At 44.0% G+C, this 25,800-nt stretch overlaps 2 protein-coding genes across 2 annotated transcripts in view; one reads left to right on the top strand and one right to left on the bottom strand.

The window, feature by feature from the left end:
• The window catches only part of LOC126078111 (HLA class I histocompatibility antigen, A alpha chain-like), a 598,109-nt gene that overhangs the window by 378,220 nt on the left and 194,089 nt on the right, over positions 1-25,800 (bottom strand). The window lies entirely within an intron of this gene.
• Positions 15,244-16,593, top strand: LOC126078180 (MHC class I polypeptide-related sequence A-like). Its single transcript, XM_049888400.1, has 2 exons — positions 15,244-15,415; positions 15,685-16,593. The coding sequence occupies exons 1-2, from the start codon at positions 15,340-15,342 to the stop codon at positions 16,035-16,037; spliced, it is 429 nt and encodes a 142-aa protein (XP_049744357.1). The 5' UTR covers positions 15,244-15,339; the 3' UTR covers positions 16,038-16,593.

The following is a 25,800-nucleotide window of genomic DNA, read 5'->3' on the forward strand; positions in this document are numbered from 1 at the left end:
TATGGAGAGGAAGTCAAGGCGATATAAAGAAATAAAAGTTAGATTTAAACTGAGAAAAATAAGGGTAAATATTAAGGTAACCACAAAGGAGATTCACAATCCTACACATCAAAATAAAATAAAGAAAAACATAAAGACTCAGAGAAAACAAAATCAACAACAAAAAATAAAAGGAAAAGACAATATATAAAGATAAATTTCCCAGCACAAAAATTTAAGTGGGAAAAAGAAACTCAACACACAAAGACATCAAAATGACAGCACTAAACTCATACCTATCCGTAATTATGCTGAATGTAAATGGACTAAATGTACCAATAAAGAGACAGAGAGTGGAAAAATGGATTGAAAAATGACACGATCCGACTATAAGCTGCCTACAAGTGACACACCCTAGACTTAAAGATACAAACAAAAACTCAAAAGATGGAAAGAAAAAAAAAACATATCAAGCAAAAGAACAATCAAAAAAGAGAAGGGGTGGCTATATTGATTCCTGACAAAATAGACTTTAAAGTTAAATCCACCACAAAGGATAAGGAAGGACGCTATATAGTGATTAAAGGCACAATTTAACAGGAGTATATTTATATAACCATATTAAATATTTATGCACCCAATGGCAAGGCTTCCAGATACATAAAACAAACTCTAACAGCATTGAAAAGTAAGATAGAAAGCTCCGCAATAACAGTACGAGACTTCAACACACCACTTCTGGAGAAAGACACAACATCCAGAAAGAAGCTCAATAAAGACACAAGATCTAAATGCCACAATAAACCAAATTGACCTCATAGACATATACAAAACACCCCACAAGACAGCACCCAAGTATACTTTCTTTTCCAATGCACTTGAAACGTTCTCTAGAATAGACCACAGATTAGGTCATAGAGCAAGGCTTAACAGAATCCAAAGCACTGAAAAATTACAAAGCATCTTCTCTGACCATAAGGCCATGAAAGTAGCAATCAATAAGAGAAAAACCAGGGAAAAGAAATCAAACACTTGGAAACTGAACAATACCCTGCTCAAAAAAGACTGGGTTAGAGAAGACATTAAGGATGGAATAAAGAAATTCATAGAATTCAATGAGAATGAAAACACTTCCTATCAGAACCTTTGGGACACAGCTAAAGCAGTGCTCAGAGGTCAATTTATAGCAATAAACACACACACATCCAAAAAGAAGAAAGGGCCAAAATCAAAGAACTATCCCTACAATTTGAACATATAGAAAGAGAGCAACAAAAGAAACCCTCAGGCACCAAAAGAAAGCAAATAAGAAAAATTAGAGCAGAATTAGATGAGTAGAGAACAAAAAAAAAAAAAAAAAAAAAATTAAAGGCATTAACAAGACCAAAAGCTGGTTCTTGATAAACCATTGGCAAAACAGACAAAAGAAAAATGGGAGAGGAAGCAAATAACCCAAATAAAATATGAGATCAGTGATATCACAACAAACCCAAACGAAATTAAAAAAAATCATATCAGACTACTATGAAAAATTGTAGTCTAACAAATCTGAAAATCCAGAAGAAATGGATGAATTTGTAGAAACACACTACCTTGTTAAACTAACACAAACAGAGGTAGAACAACTAAATAAACCCATAACAAAAGAAGAGATTGGAGAGGTAACTAAAAAATTCCCAACAACAAAAAAAAAGCCCTGGCCCAGACTGTTTCACTGCAGAGTTCTACCAAACTTTCAGAGAAGAGTTAACACCACTTCTACTAAAGGTATTTCCGAGCACAGAAAAGGATGGAATACTCCCAAACTCTTTCTATGAGGCCAGCATATCCCTGATAACAAAACCAGGTAAAGACACCACTTAAAAAAGAAGAAAATTATAGGCCTATATCCCGCATAAGCTTAGATGCAAAAATCCTCAACAAAATTCTAGCCAATAAAAAAATAGAATTTCACAATATATCAAAAAAAATAATCCACCACTACCACGTCGGATTCATACCAGATAGGCAGGGACGGTTCAGCATTAGAAAAACAAGCAATGTAATCCATCATACAAATAACACAAAAGACAAGAACCACATGATCTTATCAATTGATGCAGAAAAGGCATCTGACAAAGTCCAACACTCATTCGTGATAAAAACTCTCAGCAAATTAGGAATAGAAGTGAAATTTCTCAACGTAACAAAGGGCATTTATACAAAGCCAACAGCCAACGTTGTCCTAAATGGGGAGAGTCTGAAAGCATTCCCCTTGAGAACAGGAACCAGACAAGGATGCCCTTTATCACCACTCTTATTCAACATTGTGCTGGAGGTCCTAGCCAGAGCAATTAGGCTAGATAAAGAAATAAAGAGTATCCACATTGGCAAGGAAGAAGTAAAAGTATCTCCATTTGCAGATGACAAGATCTAATACACAGAAAATCCTAAAGAATCCACAAGAAAACTAACATATCAAGATACAAGATAAACATACAAAAATCAGTTGAATTCCTCTATACCAACAAAGAGAACATTGAAGAGGAAATCGCCAAATCAATACCACTTGCAGTAGCCCCAAGAAGATAACATACTTAGGAATAAATCTTACCAGAGACATAAAAGACCTATACAACGAAAACTACAAGACACTACGGCAAGCAGCCAGAAGAGGTCTACATAAGTGCAAAAACATACCTTGCTCATGGATAGGAAGACTCAACATTCCAAAAATGTTTATTCTACCAAAAGTGATCTATAGATACAATGCAATTCCGATCCAAATTCCAAAGACATTTTTTAATGAGATGAAGAAACAAATCACCAACTTCATAAGGAAGGGAAAGAGGCCCCGGATAAGCAAAGCATTACTGAAAAAGAAGAACAAAGAGGGAGGCCTCACACTACTGATTTTAGAACCTATTATACCGCTACAGTAGTCAAAACAGCCTGGTACTAGTACAACAACAGACACATAGACCAACTGAATAGAATTGAGAATCCAGACATAAGTCCTTCCACATATGAGCAGCTGATATTTGAAAAAGGCCCAAAGTCCATTAAATGGGGAAAAGACAGTCTTTTTAACAAATGGTGCTGGCATAACTGGATATCCATCTGCAAAAAAATGGAACAAGACCCATACCTCACTCCATGCACAAATACGAACTCAAAATGGATCAGACCTAAACATAAAATCTAAAACGATACAGATCATGGAAGAAAAAATAGGGACAACATTAGGAGCCGTAATACATGGCATAAACAGTATATAAAACATTATAAACAATGCAGAAACACCAGAAGAGAAACTACAAATAGAAGTACCATATGACCCCGCAATCCTGCTCCTTGGAGTACATCCTAGAGAAATAAGAAACTTTACACAAACAGATATAAGATAGAAAATGATACTGGTGAGGAGTGAGCCTCTTGGCTCAAGTAGACACAGGAGGCTATGTGGGCAGCTCCTGCTACAGGGGAGATGAGAAGGCGGAGAGGGACAGAAGCTGGCTAAATGGACACGAATATAGGGTGGAGAGAAGGAGTGTGCTGTGTCATTAGGGGGAGAGCAACTAGGAGTACATAGCAAGGTGTGTATAAATTTTTGTATGAGAGAATGACTTGATTTGTAAACTTTCACTTAAAGCACAGTAAAAAATTTAAAAAGATTTGAAATTGGATGGCAGCGGGGTTTTGTTTTCTTTTGGTTTTTTTTTAGCACTAATTCAATGGAGAAGCACACATTTATTTATTTGCCTGAAATCACTGTTGTTTGGAGATGGCTTACTATACAAGTCCATTATAATAAATATACAAGAATTATTTAAAAATCAACACCAAGGAAAATAGAAAATTTGAATATTAAGACTAGGGTAAAACCAGAACAGTACTGGACAAGTTGGCATATCTGAAACATTTGCTGTAAAGCTTTTACTATTTACCTAGCCATTCAGATCTTCAGCCCTTCAAGGGACCTCAGTCCCCGCAGAGCAGAAAAGAGCTGGGCAGCCCTGGAGCCCAGCCATGCCGCCCTGGGTTATACAAGCAGGAGCGCTGGCTGGTTTCGGGTTTCTTTCTGGACCCAGCTGTGGTGACTAAAGTCCGTGCAGAGCCTGGCGTCCCGTGCCCCTACGCTCATGAGCCAGGGGTCAGACGGTGACAGTGAAGGGAGAAAAAGAAGTTTATGGGACAGAGCAGAAGGGGCTGGAGGCAGGGTGGGAGACAGCTTCTTATAGCTGTGGACCTTGGAGTTTGGAGGGGGCCGGGCAGCCTGGCCAGATTCTGCCCCCAAACCCAGAACCAGAGCCTTCAGAGAAAGGGAGATTTGGCTCCAACTCTCCTTGCAATCATATCTAAATGCTTTGGGACAAACCTAGCTTATTATCAGTATTGTTAAAGTATTGAAAGTGTGTGGAGGGGTGAGCTGCTTGAGAGTTTGCTGCAGCCGTTGCGCCTAGGAAGTGCCTGAGAAGGGCAGAGGTGCTGAGGTGGGGGGCAAGGGGGTGGCGGAGGCAGAGGACTGCATTTGCACGAGGGGAGCAAATCCAAGGGGTGCCAGAGGAGGCTGTCCAGCAAATCACCACTTGGTGGTGGGGGGAATCACACCCTTTCAGATAGGCCTGCAGAGAATTGCATCCCTTCCTGCCTCCGTCCCTGTCACCTGCACCCCAAGTCCACGAATCACCCTCTGCCCCACCCTTCTGGAAGACAGGGCGGGCAGGGGCTGGGAGTGGTTGCTCCTGGGAGCTGGTTACCCTCCACAGGGTCTGGGCAAGGGTAGTCATCATGGAGGACAGGGCTCAGGACCAGCTGTTAGAGGTGCTGGGTTCTACCTCCCTCTCTGCCCCTCACTATCTTGTGTCCTCTAGCAATTAAAACAGTCTCTGGGATAATGAGTTGTTCTCATCTGTAGAAGGAGGACACGCAGGACCCTCCATTCCCATTGTCCAGCAAGTGATTGGCCTAGGTCCAAACCAAGGGATTCTGATTCAGAACATTTTGGCTTAGCCTGGGCTTAAGGATATCAAAAGTCCTCAGGTGGTTCTAATAATCAACCACCATTTTTTTTATTGGGGACCACTGGTTAGATGTTCCAAACACCAGGAGATGTGTATGGGGATAAGGCAGAGCTTTCAGTAGAAGGCAGCGTTAGGATGACATATTGCCTTAGGCTGGGTTCTGTAGAGAAGTAAAGCATGTAAATGTACATATATAGAGAGATTTATATCAAGGAATGACTCACATGGTTGTAGAGACTGAAATGTCCCAAGTCTGTGGCTCAGGATAGAAGCCGCTCCTGATTCATGTAGACAAAGGGGCTGACGAACCCAAGATGGGCATGTCAGAGAGCAGGGCTCTTGCTCACAGGCTGTAAAGATCAATGAATCAGAAGATCGGCAGGCAAGACCACAGGTAAGCTGCTAGCTCATGTCCCAAAAACCCGAGGTTAGATGAACAGGAGCCAGCTGCAGGATCCAGCACAAGAAAAAAGCCCCCAAGCCTTGTCAGAATGTCTGCTTATATTCAGTTCAGGCCATACACCCAAGGAAACTCCTTTTCAACTGATTGGCTACTTACAGCAGATGCCATCATGGGGGTGATCACATATCAAATCTCAACAGGGAAGTGATCACAACATTGCATGACTGCCAAAACACTGAGAATCATGGCTTAGCCAAGTTTACACACAATCTTAACCGTCACACATATTAAGTAAGATATAATTGACAAAAGATAAAATTTACCTTTTTTAAAGTCACACTTTACACTGTGCAATTCAGTGGTGTTTTTAGCATATTCACAAGGCCTGCACCCATCAACACTCTCTAATCAGGACAATCTTTAAGGATACGGGGAGGTCTGATGATGGGTCAGAAGGCAGAGTTGAGGACATTTCACAAGTGGAAGATTGCTTGAGCAGTGGCATCCTGGTGGGTCAGGGTAAGATTGAGAGAGTCAAATTTGACAGCCATCTAGGAGAAATGAGGGGTGATGCCAGAGGGCAAGCTGGTGCTTCCCATGGTAGAATAGAGGCTTATGTGTTAAATTTAGCGGATGGGCACCTGTACATGGCTTTTGGGTGTTGAGGTTTCATCTGGGTGCAGGCATGGTGTTTTGGAGCCTGTGCAGTATTCTAGGCTGAAGGGAGATGAAAGCCTGTTCTGAGTGGGGACAGTGGGATTGGAAATGTGGTGGAGGAGCTGCATGTGAGTACATTAGAGGCAGGAGAGAGGGGGGAGTCTGACCCTGTTGAGAGCAATAGGGGAGGGAGAGGCTGACATGGAAGGGAGGCAGAGTTTCTCTGTAGGCCTGTTGGGTTTGAGGGCAGTGGTCCCCGGAGATGCAGATGTCCTGAAGGCGAACTGGAAACGGAAGCCTGCAGAGAGGTTGATGTTGTAGTGGACGATGAGGAGTCGCCTCACTGGGTTTGTGATCGCCATGGGCTGCATAGCAAGGTGGCCCTGTTCCAGCACAGACACCTCTAGGATGTGGCCTGAAGCAAGGCATCCTGGCTGGACCTGGGAGTCATTGGGAGAAGAAGGAGAGGGTTATAGTGACTGAAATGTCTAAGAGAATTTAGAGTGTTACTGAGTCAACTGTGGAAGGTGCTTCTGTAGGCAGAGGTGGCTGAAATCTGAAAATTGGGGTCAGGGGTGATGTTGCCAGTCAGGCTGTGCATGGCAGAGGTTGGGCATGTCAGGAGGATGACTATTCAGTGGTCTCTGTCGAAGTTTGTTCTGTACAGAAGAGCAAGCACGAGGCATCCAGGTGGGGTGGCCAGGTAAAAAGAGCTTGGGGAGACCAGTGCTGCTCTGCAGGTGGGGAGTTGCCTTTTCCGGGAAAGCAGGGGCTGATTACCTAAGCAAGGTAAGCATGTGCTTAGGGCATCAACAAAATAGGGGCACCAGTTGTCCAAAGCAAAGACCCACAGATGCCAGGCAGACAAGACACAAGGAAAAGTGAGTGCCACGGTGGTACTGGCACGGCACTAAATGAAACTGATAGCAGCTCCAGTGGGTGAGAATGGGCAGACCTAAAAAGAAATTCACACAGGGCCTTGAGGGTGCCCACATGCAAAGTTGTTTAAGGTATGAGATCCCCACCACTTCACCACCTTTGTTGACATCTGTCTCCTACAGTCCCCTCCCATGCAATTGAAACTCCTTATCTGATTGGGTCTTTTAGGAGTATGCTCTTTCTTTCTAATAGACAAGAGTTGAGGGTGGGGTGTCTAGTCTAACTCTTGCTACATTTACCCAATATGTAGCTGGATCCAAATGAGTGGTTACTGGGCAGGGCAGATTATATTAATAGCCAGGTCTCTGATTTATTTTGAGACAATGGTCTTCTATGTCCAAGTCAGCTAAGCCAGTAACTCCAGCCAGCAGGGCCAGCAATGCTCTGTGACATGATCTAAACACCAGGGTACGCTCTTGCTCCTGTCCTGGTAAACAACCAAGAGGAGCTCCAGTCAATTTTTCATTGTGGGAGATAACAGAGTTTTACACTGATTGTTGAAACAACCAAGTCCACTGAGTCATTTCTTCTTTGAGGAATATTCTTTTTGAAGAAAATGTGGTGTATAGTAAAAATCATAGTCTCTCACATCCACTAAAAATGTTATAATCCAGTTCATTTCATTCCACTAAAATGGCATATGCCATTCTTGTGTTCAATTGTTAATATCATAAATCATAGTCACATTAAAAAATTACATCACAGACAGTAAACAGAGGAGGGGGGGACCACTAATTTTCAGTGTTTAGGGCCCTCACATGCCTTAATGCCGCCCTGGGGGAGGGTGGCATGAACTAAATATGCTTCTGGGATTTGAGTCAGAGCACTCAGGGGCTCAGCTCTATCTGCACAACCTTTGGCTGAGGCCCTGGTGGGAAAAGCCCCAGTATTCCTCTCTCAGGGACTCTGTCATCTGCTGGTTTCCTAGTTTTGAGCCTCCCCTTGGTGCCTGGCTCACCAATACGACTTTCCTTTGAGACTGCATAAGTGCAGCCCCATCCATCCCTTTCCGGGGAACTTTTCTGTACTTTATTCACTGGTCCGCGGGGACCTTCACTAGCCACTTTTACCCGCGGGCTGCAGGTGCAGGGACGTTGGCTTCTGCTCTGGTCCCTGGAGGCGTTGATGGTGATGTGGGTGGCCGGCATCCTGCCTGTCCTTTTCTGGGCTGCCCTTCTTATGCCCCTGGGCACTGCCACTGCTGAGTGGCACTCGTTGCGATCTTGGGTCAAACTTCTGGAGAGTGTATCATTGGGCGTTACCGGGGTGTTGCTCCGGCCCCAGCAGGTCTCTGGTGGGGTGACTGTGGGCATGGATGAGGCTGCAAACTGCCCGTTGTCACAGCGCACTCGGCTTTTCCAAATCTTTTCTGTGCTCTTCGGGGTCTCGCGTCCACCTCCCCTCACTCCCCTGCCCCCACAAGCCTTTTCTGAGTCCTGGCTGCGCCTGCTCCCCCTCCAGGATCTATCTGCCTGCCTTCTTGTCAGTCGGTCTGCTGGTTGTTCAGACAGCCCAGTCGTCTGAGGCTCCTGGGCTTCCAGCCGCCTTCTGGGTTACTGCTATGACTGGCAGGCAAGGCCCTTGGCTGTGTCAGGCTCAGGAGACCACTTTCCACCCTGTGTGAGGAGGCACTCTCAGGCCCCAGGGGCACCCTGCACCCACCACCACCACCACCACCACCACCACTACAACCACGCCCACGCCCCCCTTTACTCCCTGGATGAGTCAGCAGCTTAGCTCCCTGCCCACTTCTCTCCTCTGGGAACGAGAAGGATCCCAGGGCAACTTCATTGACAGGTGTCTCAGTGCCTGGAGGGAGCTGGAGAGGCTTCTTTCCATACCAATTTCCATAATGGTTGTACTACTTTACAGTCTCACCATCGGTGTATGAGTTCCAATCTCCCCACAACCTTGCTAGTAATTGTTTCTTTTTTTTTTTTTTTTATCAGTACCATTTTTGCAGGGGTTAGATGGTATTTCAATGTAGTTTTGATTTGCATCTAATGGCTAATGATGGCAAGTCTGTCTTCATGTGTTTGTTAGCCACCTGAATGTCTGCTTTGGTGAAATGTCTGTTCATGTCCTTTGCCCATTTTTTGATTGGATTGTTTGTCTTTTTGTTCCCAAGGTGTTGAAGTACTCTATAACTTTTAGAGATTAGACCCTTGTCAGCTATGTCATTGCCAAAATTTTTTCCCACTCTGCAGGTTCCCTTTTTACTCTTTTGGTAACGTCTTTTGTTGGGCATAGTATTTAATTTTTAGGAGGTCCCAGTTATTAGTTTATCTTCTGTTGTTTCTGCATTTTCATATATTTGATAGTGTATTTATGCCATGGATTAGGACCCCTAGTTTTGTCCTTATGCTAACTTCCAGTATCTTTATAGTTTTATGTTTAACCTTTAGGTCTTAGATTCATTTAGAGTTTGCTTTTGTGTGGGGGGTGAGATATGGATCCTGTTTCATTTTTCTGCACGTGGATGTCCTGTTTTACCTGCACCATTTGTTATAGAGACCATCTCTTCCGTATTGAATGGAATTCAACCCCTTGTCAAAGGTCAGCTGTCCATATGGATTTAATTCTGGGTTCTAATTCTGTTCCACTGTTCCATCTGTATGTCTTTTGCACCAGTGCCAGGCTGTTTTGACTTCTGTAGATTTTTAGTAAGGTCTGTGACCAGGAAGTGTGAGGTCTCCTACTTTGTTCTTCTTCTTCAGTAATGATTTAGCTATTTCAGGTCTCTTTCCTTTCCATATAAAGTTGGAGATTAGTTTTTCCATTTCATTAAAGAATGTTATTGGGATTCGGATCAGGATTGTATTCTATCTATAGATTGTTTTGGGTGGTATGATGGTTGAGATTGCACGTCAACTTGGCTGGGCCGTGATTCTCAGTGTTTTGACAGTTGAATAATGTGATCACTTCCCTGTTGAAATTTGATATGTGATCACCCCCATGATGGAATCTGCTGAGTGGTACTGGAGGGGGCAGAGCCTGTGGCAGCTCACTGTCCCTTCAGCCTTCATCTCTCCACCCTCTGCAGCCTACTTCCTTCCTGCTTGCCTTGCCAAGGCTTTTGGCCTGTTCTAGATCCAGCAGCTGCCTCTTGTCTAACCTCTGGTTTTTGAGACTTAAGCTACCAGCTTACCTACTGATCTTGGGATTCATCATCCTTCACAGCCTACAAGCAAGAGCCCTGCTCCCCAACTTGCTGATCATGAGTTCGCCAGCCTCTGCAGCCTCGTGAATAGGGGAAACCTTGCAGTCTTGCCTGCCGATATTGGAATTCGTCAACCTTCACAGCCTGTGAGTGAGACCCCTGCTCTCCAACCTGCCGATCTTGGGTTCACCAGCTTCTGTGGCTGCGTGAATTGGAAGAGGCATCTATCCTGAACCACGGATTTGGGACTTATCCGGCCTCTAAAATTGCATGAGATGTTTCCTTGATATAAATCTCTACATGTATATTTATACGTTTTACTTCTCTAGGGAACCCAGCCTAAGACGGGTGGTATTGACATTTTCACAATGTTAAGTCTTCTAATCCATGAGCATGGTATGTTTTTCCATTTATGTGGGTCTTTTGGAAACTCTGGTGGTGTAGTGGTTAAGTGCTATGGCTGCTAACCAAAGGGTTGGCAGTTTGAATCTGCCAGGCGCTCCTTGGAAACTCTATGGGGCAGTTCTACTCTGTCCTATAGGGTTGCTTTGCGTCAGAATTGACTCGATGACACTGGGTTTGGTTTTGGGTTTTGATGGGTCTTTTTGGTTTCTTGCAGTAATTTTTTTGTTTTTGGTCAGTTTCCTTGTAGAAGTCTTTTAGGCCCCTGGTTGGATTTATTCCTAGGTAATTTATCGTCTTGGGGCTATTTATTGTATATGGTCTTAGTTTCTTGATTTCTTTTTCAGAATCCTTCTCGTTAGTGTAGAGGAATCCAACTGATTTTTATATGTTGCTCTTGTACCCTGCCACTTTGCTGAATGCTTTTGTTAGTCCCAATAACTTTCTTGTGCAATCTCTGAGATTTTCTATGTATAGGATCATATCATCTGCAAACAGGGACAGTTTTGCTTCTTCCTTACCAATTTGGATGCCCTTTATTACCTTTTCTTGCCTTATTGCTCTGGCTAGAACTTCCAGTACAATATTGAGTAAGAGTGGTGGTAATGGGCATCCTGTCTCATTCTTGTTCTGAAGGGAAATGCTTTCAATCTCTCTGTGTTGAGAATAATGTTGGCAGTTGGTTTTGTCTATATGCCCTTAATTATGATGAGGAATTTTCCTTCAATTGCTATTTTGTTGAGAATTTTTATCAGGAAAAGGTGCTAGATTTTATCAAATGCCTTTTCTGCATTAATTAAGATGATCAGGTAGGTAATTCTTGTCCTTTGACTTATTTATGTGGAAATTATGTTGATTGATTTTCTAATGTTGAACCACTTTTGCATCCCTGGTATGAATTCCACCTGATCATGATGTATTATTTTTTTGATATCCTCTAGAATTCTGTGGTGTGTTAAAATCTCCTGCTATTATTGTAGAACTATTTCTCTTATCAGTTCTCTTAGAGTTTGTTTTATGTATTTTGGTGTTCTATCATTGGGTACGTAAGTATTGGTCATGGTTATGTCCTCTTGGTTAATTGATCTTTTGATCAGTATACAGTGCCCTTCTTTGTCTCTTATACTGGTGTTTGACTTAAAGCCTATTTTATCAGAGATTAATATTGCTCTGTTTTGGATACTATTTGCTAGATATATTTTTTCCATCCTTTGATTTTTAAACTTTCTATGTCTTTGTGTCTAAGGCACATATTGATAGGAAATTTTTTTAAATACATTGTGCCATGCTCTATCTTTTGACTGTTGTATTTAAACTGTTTACATGCAGTGTAATTATCAATAGGTATGGATTTTACTGCTCCATTTTGTTATTTTATTTATTTATTTACTTTTGTGGTGTTAACATTTTCTTTGCTTATTTTCCTGTGCTCAGTTCTTTTTATTTGTGGATTTTCTTTTCATATCCTTCGTTGTTGTTGATTTCTTTGATTTTCTTCTTTTTTTTTTTGGTGAGTTGATTTATTAATTTTCTTTGTGGTTACTCTGAAATTTACCGTTATCTTCCTAAATTTTAACAGTCTTTTGTATCTTTTTTATTTTTATTTTTGTTGTGCTTTAAGTGAAAGTTTATAAATCAAGTCAGTCTTGCATACAAAATCTTATACACACCTTGTTATGTACTTCTAGTTGCTCTCCCCGTAATTAGATAGCACACTCCTTCTCTCCACCCTGTATTCCCATGTCAAGGCAGCCACTTTTGTCCCCCTCTGCCTTCTCATCTCCCCTCCACACAGGAGCTACCCACAGAGTCTCATGTGTCTATTTGAGCCAAGAAGCTCACTCCTCACCAGTATCTTTTTCCAGTCTGTTATATCTTCCTATCACCTTGACTTCCACTCCATATGGAATTTCTATAACTACACCATTTATTTCCCCTTTTTGTTTTGAAGTTGTCATTCTTTACAGATTGACATCTCTGGTTTCCTGTTTTCCAGATTTATTTTACTTTTGACAATTTTTTATCTAGGTTAGTATCTGGGTGATACTGTCATGTGTGTTGATCTTAGGTTGTTTTCTTATGTTACTGGTTTTCTGTCTGAAGGACTCCCTTTTATATTGCTTGTAAGGTATGTCTGGTTTTTACAAATTCCCATAATTTCTGTTTATGTGGGAATGTCTTAGTTTCACCATCGTATGTGATAGACAATATATTTGCTGGATATATGATTCCTGGTTGGCAATTCTTTTATTTCAGGGTTTTATATATGTCATTTCACTGTCTTCTTATCTGCATGGTTTCTGCTGAGAAATCAGTGCTTGGTCTTTTTGGTGCCTCTTTATAGGTGATATTTCATTTTTCATGAGGTGCTTTCAGAGTTCTTTTTTTGTCTTTGGTTTTGGGAAGTTTGATTATGATATGTCTTGGTGACTTTCTTTTGGAATCTTTCACATATGGGGTTCATAGAGCTTCTTAGATGAAACCTTTCTTGTCTTTCATGATATTAGGGAAGTTTTCCGTCCATAAATCTTCAAAAATTCTCTCTGTGCTTTTTCTTCTCCTCCTCTTCTGGAATTTCAATTACATGTAAATTCTCCCTCTGCATAGTGTCCCACATAACTGTTAGGCTTTCCTCATTATTCTTCAGTCTTTTTATTCCGATTCTTCCTCAAACAGATTCGTATCGAGGGATTTGTCCTCTTTTCACTGATTCTTTCTTGCATTGATTCAATTCTACTTCTATGTCCTTCCATTGAGTTATCTCTTTCTGACATTTTATTGTTAAACTTCCAGATGTCTGGTTGTTATTTTCATATAAATAAATAAATAAAAATAGTTTCTAATTATCCATTTATTTTGTCATTTTATCCTTATATTGTTTTCCTGAATTCATCTAGGGTTTCGTCTGTGCTTTCCTTGATCTCTTTGAGGATCCTGTGTATAAATCTTTTTGAATTCCTTATCAGGTAGCCCCATTACCATTTCTTCCTCAGAAAGGTTTTCTGCCCCTTTATCTTGCTCACTAACTTGAGACATCTTATCCTGTTTTTTTTATGTGATTTGATATATCAAGGCTCGTCTGGTGGGAGCACTCACCATCTATCTCCAGGAAGGAAGGGTAGCGGTGGGCAGGGCAGTGGTAGGCAGGGCAAGTGAATATTGCTTTTCACCAGGTGTGTTGGGTGGCTGATGGTGGACTGGGCAGATGAAGGATGCTGCCTGTCATCAGTCCAGTGGCATGGGATTGTGTGATGGCATTCGCTAGGTGGGTTCGGTAGGTGTGATGGGTGGCTTAGAAAATGGGAGTGCTCTCTGTCACTCACCATGAGGGCGAGGTGGGGGGGTGTGATGGTGACTGGGAGCATTGGGCGCTCTCTGCCACTCACAGGATTGGTGTGGGTGGTGGCAGGGCTGGCAGGTGGGGTGTGGTGGGCAATCGGGAGCACAGGGCACTCTGTGCCATGCACCAGGTGTGCAGGGCAATGGGAGTGGGCTGTAGTGTTCTACCAGGAGTGTAGCGCCCTCGCTGCTGCTCGCCACTTGGGCAGGGCAATGGGTGGGTGTATGGTGGGCTACCGGGAGGATGTTGCAGTCTCTGCCACTTCCTGGGTGGGTGGGGTGTGGGGTAGGGGGTGTAGCAAGGGACCAGGAGCATGGGGCACTCACTGCTGACCTCCAGGATTCACCCTGACTTCCTAGTGGTGCCTTTTGCCCAGCTGGTCTTCCTTCATCCCCATTCACTTGAGCCCTCACCATGGCAAGCCCAGAGCTAACAATCACTGGGCCTTAAGCGCAGAGTGCAGTGCCTGGTCCATAGACCTCTCTGCAGTTCTCAATATTCCACACCCTATTCCCCTCTCCAATGCATATGTCTGTTCCTGGCCCTTCCCACCACAGGCTTTGGCCCAGTGTACCTCTTCCCCAAGCCTTCATCCCAAACCTAATACTTTATGGCCTCCTCTCTTAACCCTTAAGGTGTTGAACCCCCTTCCTCGCTGGTCTCTCTGCACCCGTACCCTCACTCTAGGACCCTGCAACCTGTCTAGGCCCTCACCAGGTTCTCATCTCTCACAAGCCCTCACCGCTGGGGACCTTGTGATCACCACTCTCCATAAATAGGCCCTCCTCTCCTCTCTTGATTTCACTGTAGCCCAAGGTCATCTCTGCCCCATGCCCCTCACCAGTCCTGGGCCCTTACCACCATCTCCCTGTTCCTCTCACTCGCATACCTCCCCAGCTCCCTGAGACCCCACTCTGTTCTTGGCCTAAGTGCTTAGCTCCTTGGCCTTTAACCTCCCCCTTTGCTTCCCTGACCACAGAAGGATCTCTCTGGCTCACATAACTGACCTAAATTCTTGATTTTTCCACTGGACTTGTTCTGGCCTTTCTCCATAATGATACTTCTCCCAGCACTGGCCCTTCTCCTCTGATGGTTTTCTAACCCTAACCTTTTGTGAATGTTACCTGTTCCCTCCACACTTGGACAGGCACGCACCTGTACCACTCCCATCTTCAGGGAATCAGGACCACAGAACCTTCTATTACATGTTTGATGTGTAGTTATTTCAAGGAGAAGATTCATCTTTGGCTTCCTCCTCCCTAAGGTCTGTCTCCACAGTCTTCGTTATGACATTACCGTGGTCTCCCAGGATGGATCTGTGCAAACACAATTCGTTGCTGAGGAATATTTTGATGGAAAGTTATTCCTGCAGTATGACAGTGAAAAAGGCAGGGCAGAGCCCCTGGGGCCATGGGCAGAAGCCCAGCTGGGAGCTGAGACCTGGGACTTAGAGACCATGGGCTTTACAGACATACGTATGGAGCTCAGAATGACCCTGTTCGACATCATGAAGCTGCAGGATCAGAAAAGAGGTGAGAGTGGGGATGAGACAGAGGAGTGTGAGGATGTTTCCTGAAGGGTTTGGGGTAGAGAGGTGGGAGCATGTCTCTTTCCATTGGATTTAGTTGGGATGTGGGTGACAGGGATGGGGGTCTGTGGAATTCAGCCAGGATGTGAGCTGTCTCTCATGTAACAGGTCGGGGAGGAGGAAGGGAGGGACACTATGGGCTGGAGTTTCTCACCTTGGGAGGGGGAAGTGGAGGGACCCAGGAATGGAGAAGTCATTGTCTGGGTGGGGCAGGCTTGGATTCCCTCCAGGAGACCCTGGGCTGTGAGATCCAGGAAGATGATGGCCCCGGGGGCTTCTGGAATTACTGCTATGGCAAGGAGCATTTCCTCTGCTGTCACCTGGAGACCAAGAGATGGACAGTGCCCCTGTCCTCGGTGCAGACCTTGGCATTGGAAATGAGGAAGACCTGGGATGTAGATAGGGATAAACACAAATATTACGGTCACCATGTGGAGGGAGATATTTGTAAAAGGCTGCGGAGCTACCTGGACTTGGGGAGAGACTTCATGGGGAGAACAGGTACTGATGCTCGGGAAGATTTTCATTTCCCCTGTCTTCTGGAACCCCATCACTGCCTTATCTGAGGAAAACTATCACTGTCCTATGGGATCCCTATATGTCCTGTTGGTACATTGTATTCTGAGTTGCCCATCCTATTAAAGCCACTGGGTAAAGACACACAGGTGGGTGGAGAAATGACCTGTCCAGTGTCAATGTTCAGGAAAGCAGGGGGCCCTCAGACAGAATACTGAATCTGGTAAGGTGTATGTTAGGCAGGGGAGGATGCTTTTTGTCCATGGGGGCCACAGAGCCATGGGTCTCCCCCATCCATCCCAGCCTGGAGAGTTCCCTCCTAGCCCTCCATGACCCAGAAGCCCCCGAGCCACCTACCCTCCCCAGCATCAACATGTGGACCCAGAGAATGAGGCTCCAACCCGAGGCGCACCCCTCCTCCCACAAGAAAGAATTGGGGTCCTGTGATCCCAGACAGACTTGTGAGCAGCATGAATCCTGAGTGCTTGTGGGTGAATGCAGCTTCAGGCCAGAGCAAGAAACATGGAGAGGACCAGTGCTGTTCTGTCTCCCTTGGACTTGGAGACAGGACATGGCCACGTTCCTCACTGGTTCTGCCCTCTCCCCTCCCAGTGCCCCCAGCAGTGAACGTGACCCTCAGTCAGGCCATGAAGGGCAAAGTCACCCTGACTTGCTGGGTTGCTGGCTTCTATTCTCGGAAAATCACACTGACCTGGCTTCAGGATGGGGAACCCCTGAGCAAGGACTCCCGGAAGCCTGGGAGTGTCCTGTCTGGTGGAAATGGGACCTAGGTGATCTGGGTGTCCACAAGTCTTCCTCAAGGGGAGGAGCAGAGGTACAGCTGCCACGTGGAAGACAGCGGGAAGAACATGACACACCCTGTGAGCCATGGTGAGCACCGGCGATCCTGGAGGAGGCTGTGACTTGATAGCTAGGGACTAGGTTGGGGGAAGGATAGAAAGCTTGCAGGTCTGGGGGACCCAGTGAATTAAAAGGTTTTTTTTAGGTGAGACCTCGGTGCAAGAGAGTGCATGGCCAATCATTCTAGATGTACTTGTTGCTGCTATTGTTATTATTCTTATTATTACTGCTCTTGTCCTTCTCTGGTGCAGGAAGAAGGAAACACCAGATGAGGAAAGCCCGGGTGAGAAAACTGTACAGCCAGCGTGAGTGGGGGTAGGAAGGACTCTGCCAGGAAGTGGGGTTCCCTCACATCTCCCTATGCAGGAATAGTGGTTGAGAAGACACACCTTTTCCCTTTCACCAGAGAGTAACAAGACCTGAAATTTGGAGTATTTGTGAGGGAAATTGGGAGCCGCATGCCCACCAACACCCCTTAGTCCTGCCCATGGCCAAGACCAGGTGAGGGTTCTCAAGTGGCCAGCCTGGGCTTCTTGCTACCTGAGTGAGGGATACCAAGTGAGGGGCCCCGGCTCCCCTCTGTGCTGTCCTCTTCCTCTCTCTGTCTCTCAGGCTGCCAGGGCTGGCCCACATGGGTTGTGTGGGGAATCAGGGACTGATTGACAAGGCCATGGATGATTGTGGATTTAGAGGGAACAAATAGTGCAAGAGTTTATGATCTGCTGAGATGGGGGGTGGTTATCTCTCACAGGAATATGGATGAGATGTGATAACTCTAGTCCCTGTCTGCCTCCTTTCCTCCAAGTGTCTCCAGTCCTCATGAGGAAACCAAGAAAAAAACTCACGATCCAGGTCCACTGGTTGGCCCCTGAGCCTCCTGCCTAAAGCCCCCTGGGGAGCCCCTACTTAGAGCAGACATGTGGGCCTTGAGCAGAGGTGAGCATCTTCTGTGCATTTGGCAGCTCCTCAGATCCCTCCTGTAGACCCGAGTGAGTCCTCCATTTGGTTTCCTCTGGCCAACTCCTGGCCTGTGCTCTTTTCAAGTCCCCATCACATGTGTTCATGTCCCTGGCTCTTCCATGTGGATGATGGAGGAGGACACGAGTAGATGTCCCCTACTATTTGTGAAGAAGGACCAGCCATTCCTCAGGGTACTGGTGGTCCCTGGTTTTGTCCTGCCTCTGAGGGTTTCCTGTCCATCCTTCCAGGGGAAGTCCACAGGGACTGTTTACTGGGGCATTTCGTCTGTGCTCTCTGGCCTCCGCTAGTTCAAACTAAGCCAGTAACTCTCTCTCATGTTAATCACTGTCCTGTAAATGTGGGGTAAGGGATGACCAAAGTGTTTTCCCCAATAATCAGATTGCTTAAGGAGAGAGGAAAAGAGAAAACAAAAAAGTTTTGTTCTTCAACCAAAAGCAAATGTGATTCATGAAGCTATGAGACAGTGAGGCATCCAGGAGATGCAGGCTTTCTGCTCTGTCTACCTCTTCTGTGTGACCAGAGGCAGAGGGGCAGCAGCACTAATTTCTCCTCCTTAAATCTAATTTCATCACAGTTTGCCCTCAATGCCGGACAACCTAGAACAGTGAGTCCCCTCCCCCTCTGCAAAGTGATCCATTCACATTGCACCAGGTGGGGGTTGTGCAGGACTGTTATTGCCCCTGCTCCCACCTGCAGCTCTGGTTCCCTGGGGGACAGAGAGGGTTGCCTCCATATCAATGAGGCATTTGTCAGGAAAAGTATGTGACAGACATATGGTAATTTCTTAAAATTCCTGCTTTAAATTTTGTTGTCCAATAATAGTTTTTATGAATTCACCAAATAATCTTAATAGAATTTTTTCCAGTAGTGATTTTTAACACATTTGCAATGAAGCAGGAATTCACACATGGAGATCCCTGTCTAGGAGGTTTCCCTGTAGGAGGTGGTAGCTTGTGTCAGTGGGACCCCAGGGTGCAGAGGGTGGGCAGAAACCAGCTTAGGCTGATGGGTCTCAACAAGGCCCCTCTTCCTCATTGAGAAGAAGATCCCCTGTGGGCAGTGGCCTGGTCAAATTCCACTGAGGAACGGGGGTGTGAAGGCCTGGTTGCCTCAGCTAAGCAGCTGGCTTGGGGTGCAGCATTTTTTTCAGTGGCCTGGTGAAATGGTCAACAGCAAGGAAGGCCTGATTGCGGTTTCAGAGCCCGGCAGGTGTAGAGGGTCAGGGGAAGGTGGGGTCTCTGCCAAGAAGGGGTGCCCTGAGTCAGGGCAGATACAGATCCTGTGGCAGCCAAGTTTTCCTAGATGGGCCGCTGGTCACCCTGAACTTTCCAGCTAGGAGCTGCTGGCTCAGGAGGTGACAGGGGCAGGGAGGTGGAGAGGTGGTGAGCTGCAGGTGGAGGGCAGGAACTGGGGCAGGGCTGAGCACTCTTGTGTATGAGCTTTTCAGGTGAGGAAGATGGAAAATTAATGGAGAGATGGAACTGCATTTGTGATCCTCGACCAGGCTTCAAAGAATAAGGCTTTGATCCTCCTTTTGGGGAGGCCCCTCACTCTGTTGCAGGATGGGTTGGGGCTTGACAGAAGGACCAGTCCTGGACTCATCCTTTTTTCCTGTTAACTGTTTCACTCCCTAGGTGACAAGCAAGGATAAAGGACAATGTTGTTGGGACTGATGGCAGGAGACTCGCAAGGGCTGGGAAAAGTGGGGTGAGAGTGAAAGAAAAATGGGAGTCTTTTCTTCCCTGAGAACAAGGCAGAATCTATTTTAGGAAGATTGAGGAGGGAGAATCTCTGAGGGATTAGAAACCAACTTTTGGCAACAGTTGAACACTCATGGCATCCCTTTTATTTTAAATGAATTTTTGGTGAAATGATACACCACCCCCACCTCACAGATTCTAGGCATAATGATCAATGACATTGGTTACAGTCTTCACATTGCGTCAATATTCTTGTTGCTTCTGTTCCACTTATTTCATTTCCATTTACTTAATCTCCCTGCCTCTCAAACTTCTCATCTATGCTTTAAAACAGCTGTTGACCCTCTGGTCTTATACAGATAACTTTTTAAAAAAAAAAAAAAAACACAATACTCAGGGGTGACAATCTTCACTCTTTGGGCTAAATGTTACTTAGTTTAAAGGTGACTTCTAGGGCTAGTTGCCATTCAAGGTTTGAGGCGCAATTCAGGGCCTTAGTCTCAGAGACTATCCTGCGTAAGTAGGTCCTCACTGATTTCTCTTGATGACTTTCATCTACCCTTTGTCTACAGAACACGAGCAGCTACAAGACCTACACCTACACCAGAAGGCAAGGACACACCACAATGGCACTGTGTACCTGGGCTCTCAGTCTGCGCTGTCAGCCCCTGACTGCATTGGTTCAAGGAGGGGAGCATGGAGTCTTCAGCTTGGTACTTTGGGTTCTACTCCTAGTGTTTTCCCACTAGGAATCTCAGGTTCTTCGTCTGTAAAACGGAAAAGTGAAGCACTTATATCCTTGTGTAGTTGGGAAGATAAAAAGAGTGAGTTGCTTGTAGCTGCTCCATGTTAGTTAACATTATTTCTGTCATTGTTAGCATAAATTAACTTTGTATATATTTCCCGTTTCCATTATGGTTCCTTCTCTATAGGAATCCTACCTCATAAAAACCCAGGAAGTATTTCTTTTCAATTTTATAGGACAGGAAAAAAAAAATGAACCCATTTTTTAATAATTTGCATGTTTATTCCAATTATGTACAGATATTTGCATATGGAGCTCTGGAGGCTTAGCGGTTAAGAGCATGGCTGCTAACCAAAAGGTCGGAAGTTTGAATCCACCAGCTGCTCCTTGGAAACCCTATGGGGCAGTTTTACCCTGTCCTGTTGTGTCGACATAAGTCGGAATCAATTCAACAGCAACAGGTTTTTTTGGGTGTGTGCATGCATATACTGTTCAAATAAAGATAAGGGTAAAATTGACTTTTTAATAAAAACAACTAATGTCAACTACTTGGTTTTGATAAATTTATTGAAGCAAATTTTCTGAGTTTGTGGAAAAAATGTAAAGCATAGACACAGTCGGAGAACACTGGTGATGTCAGTATGCCCCCACACAGTAAGAATTCAAAAGGAAGTGAAAGGCTGAGCCTGAATCTCTGACGCTTGTCTCTTGTACTTCTCGGAACTATTTCTGGCTTTTGCATCTGCACTTCCTCGTATTCGGGTTGCAACATCAGCCGTTTTCTGATTCTGTCCATATCTCGCAAGTTCTGGTTTTCAGAGAATATTTATTAGGCTACAGCAATTGTTTTAGTGGAAAATATTTGACTTTTCCATCTCTGGAAGGTTTCTGCCTTTCAAAGGATGGGCCAGTAACTTGAAATTTGCCTCCAAAATTGGAGGGCGCCGAGAGACTGAAGAATGAGGCAGGCAACACCACTGTCTCTGTGAAGGAGTTTATTAGGGAGTTTTATTAGTCAGTGCCCGGTGGCAGCAGAAGCAAAACAGAACTCCACGTTCCAGAGTGGGAGGTCAGAGGTTTTATAGTTGTCAAGGGAAATAGTGGTTACAAGCCTGGGAATTCCACAAGACTACCTCAGCAAGATCACATAACAGGGCCTTGCAAACAGCAGCAAACTGACAAAAACAGCAGTGAACTAACATAAATCCTGAGGGCAGCCAAGTTCAGCCTTTCAAGCCCTGTTTTCCCCTTCACCACCTAACACAGGTTCCAGCTTTTACTTTTATTTTCTATTGTCTCATAATCTGAGAAAGCTGGACAATAAAGAAGGAAGACCAAACAAGAATTGATGCATGTGAATTATGGCGTTGGTGAAGAATACTGAATATACTATGGACTGCCAGAGAAGGGACAATTCTGTCCTGGAGGAAGTACAGCCAGAGTCCTTCTTAGCAACAAAGATGGCAAGACTTTGTCTCATGTGCTTTGGACATGTTATCAGGAGGGACTAGTCCTTGCAGAAGGACATAATGCCTGGTAAAGTAGGGTCAGCAAAAAAGAGGAAGACCCTCAACCAGATGGATTGACACAGTGGCTACAATGATGGACTCGTGCATAACAAGGATTGTGAGGATGGGGCAGGACCGGGCAGTGTTTCGTTCTGTTGTACATAGGGTCACTTTGAGTTGGAGTTGACTCGACAGCACCTACGACAACAACATTTCTTTTCTTTATGTCTGATATCTTTTTTGTTCCTGAATTCCTCCAACACTGTCTTTTGTGTTTAATTGATTTTTTCTGGTGTATCATTTTGATCCCCTCTACAAAAAGTGGGTGGGTATGGTTGTTCTAGACTAAAGGCGACTAAAGAGGCACAATAAAATGCAATATGAGAATCTTCTATGAAACCACGTTGGAAAAAAATACCTGTAAAGACCTTCTGGGAAAAATCGGGATATTTGAATATGGAAAGGGCTTTACATAGTATTCGGGAAACATTGTTGATTTTCTTAGGTGTAATGATATTGCAAGGACATAGATCCTTATTCTTAAGGAGTTGCACAAATGTTTTGTAGGTCAATTGTTGTGAGGCCTGCAAATTACTTTAGAATGTTTTGGTTGAAAACCTTAATCTGTCTTCATTCTCTCTCTCTAGATATACATATAGAAATGACCTGTCAGTCAGTCTATCTAGATACACACACATATATACTAACATCTATTTATATCATTAAAAAGAGTTTAGGCAAATATGACAAAATTTTAATAACTGTTGAATCTCATTGTACTTTTCTTCCCACTTTTTTGCACATTTGTAGATTTTGATAAGTTGGAGAAAAAGAGAGAGAGAATGCATGCTGAATCTGAAGATCCTAGGTGATGTGTCCCACTGGGAAAGCCACTTAATCTTTCTGTATGGTGGGTGAATTTCTTGCCTACAAAATAAAGATACAAGAAAAACTTTTCTTGCTTAACTTAGAGAAGCAATTCTCAAAGTGTGGCCTGTGGACCCCAGGAATTCTTGAATCCCTTTCAGAAGGTCCAGGAGATTTGACAGTAAAACGTAGATATTATTTGCCAGTTTCACTGTACATTTGTTTTCTTTATGTCTGATATCTTTTTTGTTCTTGAATTCCTCCAACTTTTCAATTGATGGTGCATATGCCAGGTACGTGAAACACTTGCCACCTTTGTTGTCTTCATCATTTTGTGCGGGGAGTTCATTCCAATATATGGCGACCCCATGTGTCACAGAATAGAACTGCTCCATTGCATTTTCATGGCTTTAATCTTTATGGGAGCAGATCACCAGGCCTTTTCTCCCACAGAGGCACTGGGTAGGTTTGAATGGCCAATCTTTCTGTTACCAGCCAAGGGAAAACCATTTGCATCACTCAGGGACCTAGCCACATACCTTAGCAGGAATCAAGACCGTGGTACCAAACTGCACTAGTAGTCGAGGTAGTCTTTGCCACCACCATTCACTACCAAAAAAAAAAAAAAAAAAGCCAGTATCACTTAAAAATATCTTTGATGAAGCCGTAAAAATTATTAATTTCATTAAATTTAAGTCCTTGAGTACGTGTGCTTTTTTTAATAATTTTTATTGTGCTTTAAGTGAAAGATTAAAAATCAAGTCAGTCTGTCACATATAAACTTGTATACACCTTACTGCATACTCCGATTTACTCTCCCCCTAATAAGTCAGCCCACTACCTCCTTCCAGTCCCTCCTTTCGTGACCGTTTTGCCAGTTTCTAACCCTGTCTACCCTCCCATCTCCCCTCTAGACAGGAGATGCCAACACAGTCTCAAGTGTCCACCTGATACAAGTAGCTCACTCTTCATCAGCATCTCTCTCCTACCCACTGTCCAGTCCCTTCCATGTCTGATGAGTACTCTTCGGGAATGGTTCATGTCCTGGGCCAACAGAAGGTTTGGGGACCATGACCACCGGGATTCTTCTAGTCTCAGTCAGACCATTAAGTCTGGTCTTTTTATGAGAATTTGGGGTCTGCATCCCACTGTTCTCCTGCTCCCTCAGGGGTTCTCTGTTGTGCTCCCTGTCAGGGCAGTCATCGGTTGTGGCCAGGCACCATCTAGTTCTTCTGGTCTCAGGATGAGGTAAGTCTCTAGTTCATGTGGCCCTTTCTGTCTCGGGCTCGTAATTATCATCTGACCTTGGTGTTCTTCATTCTCCTTTGATCCAGGTGGGTTGAGACCAATTCATGCATCTTAGATGGCTGCTTCTTAGCATTTAAGACGCCAGATGCCACAGTTCAAAGTGGGATGCAGAATGTTTTCATGATAGAATTTATTATGCCAATTGACTTAGATGTCCCCTTAAGCCATAGTCCCCAAACCCCCACCCTTGCTCAACTGACCTTCGAAGCATTCAGTTTATCCCGGAAACTTCTTTGCTTTTGGTCCAGTCCAGTTGAACTGACCTTCCCTGTATTGAGTATTATTGTCCTTCCCTTCACCTAAAGTAGTTCTTAAAAAAAAAAAAAACTAATCAGTAAATAACCCTCTCCCACCCTCCCTCCCTCCCCCCTCCATTCCCCCTCTCGTAACCACAGAAGTATGTGTTCTCAGTTTATACTATTTCTCAAGATCTTATAATAGTGGTCTTATACAATATTTGTCCTTTGCATCTAATTTCACTCAGCATAATGCCTTCCAGGTTCCTCCATGTTATGAAATGTTTCACAGATTCGTCACTGTTCTTTATTGATGCGTAGTATTCCATTGTGTGAATATAACATAATTTATTTAAGCATTCATCCGTTATGGACACTTGGTTGCTTCCAGCTTTTTGCTATTGTAAACAGAGCTGCAATAAACACGGGTGTGCATATATCTGTTCGTGTAAGGGCTCTTATTTCTACAGGGTATATTACGAGGAGTGGGATTTCTGGGTTGTATGGTAGTTCTATTTCTAACTTTTTAAGAAAACACCAGATAGATTTCCAAAGTGGTTGTACCATTTTACATTCCCACCAGCAGTGTATAAGAGTTCCAATCTCTCCGCAGCCTCTCCAACATTTATTATTTTGTGTTTTTTGGATTAATGCCAGCCTTGTTGGAGTGAGATGGAATCTCATCGTAGTTTTAATTTGCATTTCTCTAATGGCTAATGATCGAGAGCATTTTCTCATGTATCTGTTAGCTGCCTGAATATCTTCTTTAGCGAAGTGCGTGCTCATATCCTTTGCCCACTTTTTGATTGGGTTGTTTGTCTTTCTGTGATTGAGTTTTAACAGAATCAAATAGATTTTAGAGATCAGGCACTGGTCAGAGATGTCATAGCTGAAAATTTTTTCCCAATCTGTAGGTGGTCTTTTTACTCTTTTGGTGAAGTTTTTAGATGAGCATAGGTGTTTGATTTTTAGGAGCTCCCAGTTATCGGGTTTCTCTTCGTCATTTTTTGTAATGTTTTGTATTCCCTTTATGACTTGTATTAGGGCTCCTAACGTTGCCCCTATTTTTTCCTTCCATGATCTTTATCGTTTTAGCCTTTCTATTTAGGACTTTGATCCACTTGGAGTTAGTTTTTGTGCATTGTGTGAGGTATGGGTCCTGTTTCATTTTTTTGCAAATGGATATCCAGTTATGCCAGCACCATTTGTTAAAAAGACTGTCTTTCTCCCAATTAACTGACACTGGGGCTTTGTCAAATACCAGCTGTTCATATGTGGATGGATTTATATCTGGGTTCTCAATTCTCTTCCACTGGTCTATGTGCCTGTTGTTGAACCATTACCAGGCTGTTTTGACTACTGTGGCTGTATATGTTCTAAAATCAGTTAGAGTGAGGGCTCCCACTTTCTTCTTCTTTTTCAGTAATGCTTTACTTCTCCGGGGCTTCTTTCCCTTCCATATGAAGTCGGTGATTTGTTTCTCCATCACTTTAAAAAATGACATTGGAATTTGGATCGGAAGTGCATTGTATGTATAGATGGCTTTTGGTAGAATAGACATTTTTACTATGTTAAGTCTTCTTATCCATGAGCAAGGTATGTTTTTC

This window comes from Elephas maximus, chromosome 1, assembly GCF_024166365.1.
Source record: "Elephas maximus indicus isolate mEleMax1 chromosome 1, mEleMax1 primary haplotype, whole genome shotgun sequence".
Lineage (NCBI taxonomy): Eukaryota > Metazoa > Chordata > Mammalia > Proboscidea > Elephantidae > Elephas > Elephas maximus.

Excerpts from the sequence above, each read along its gene's own strand:
- LOC126078180 (XM_049888400.1), top strand. The coding sequence starts at position 15,340 with ATGGGCTTTACAGACATACGTATGGAGCTCAGAATGACCCTGTTCGAC. Across the intron at positions 15,416-15,684 it reads GCTGCAGGATCAGAAAAGAG|GCTTGGATTCCCTCCAGGAG; the intron begins GTGAGAGTGGGG and ends TGGGTGGGGCAG.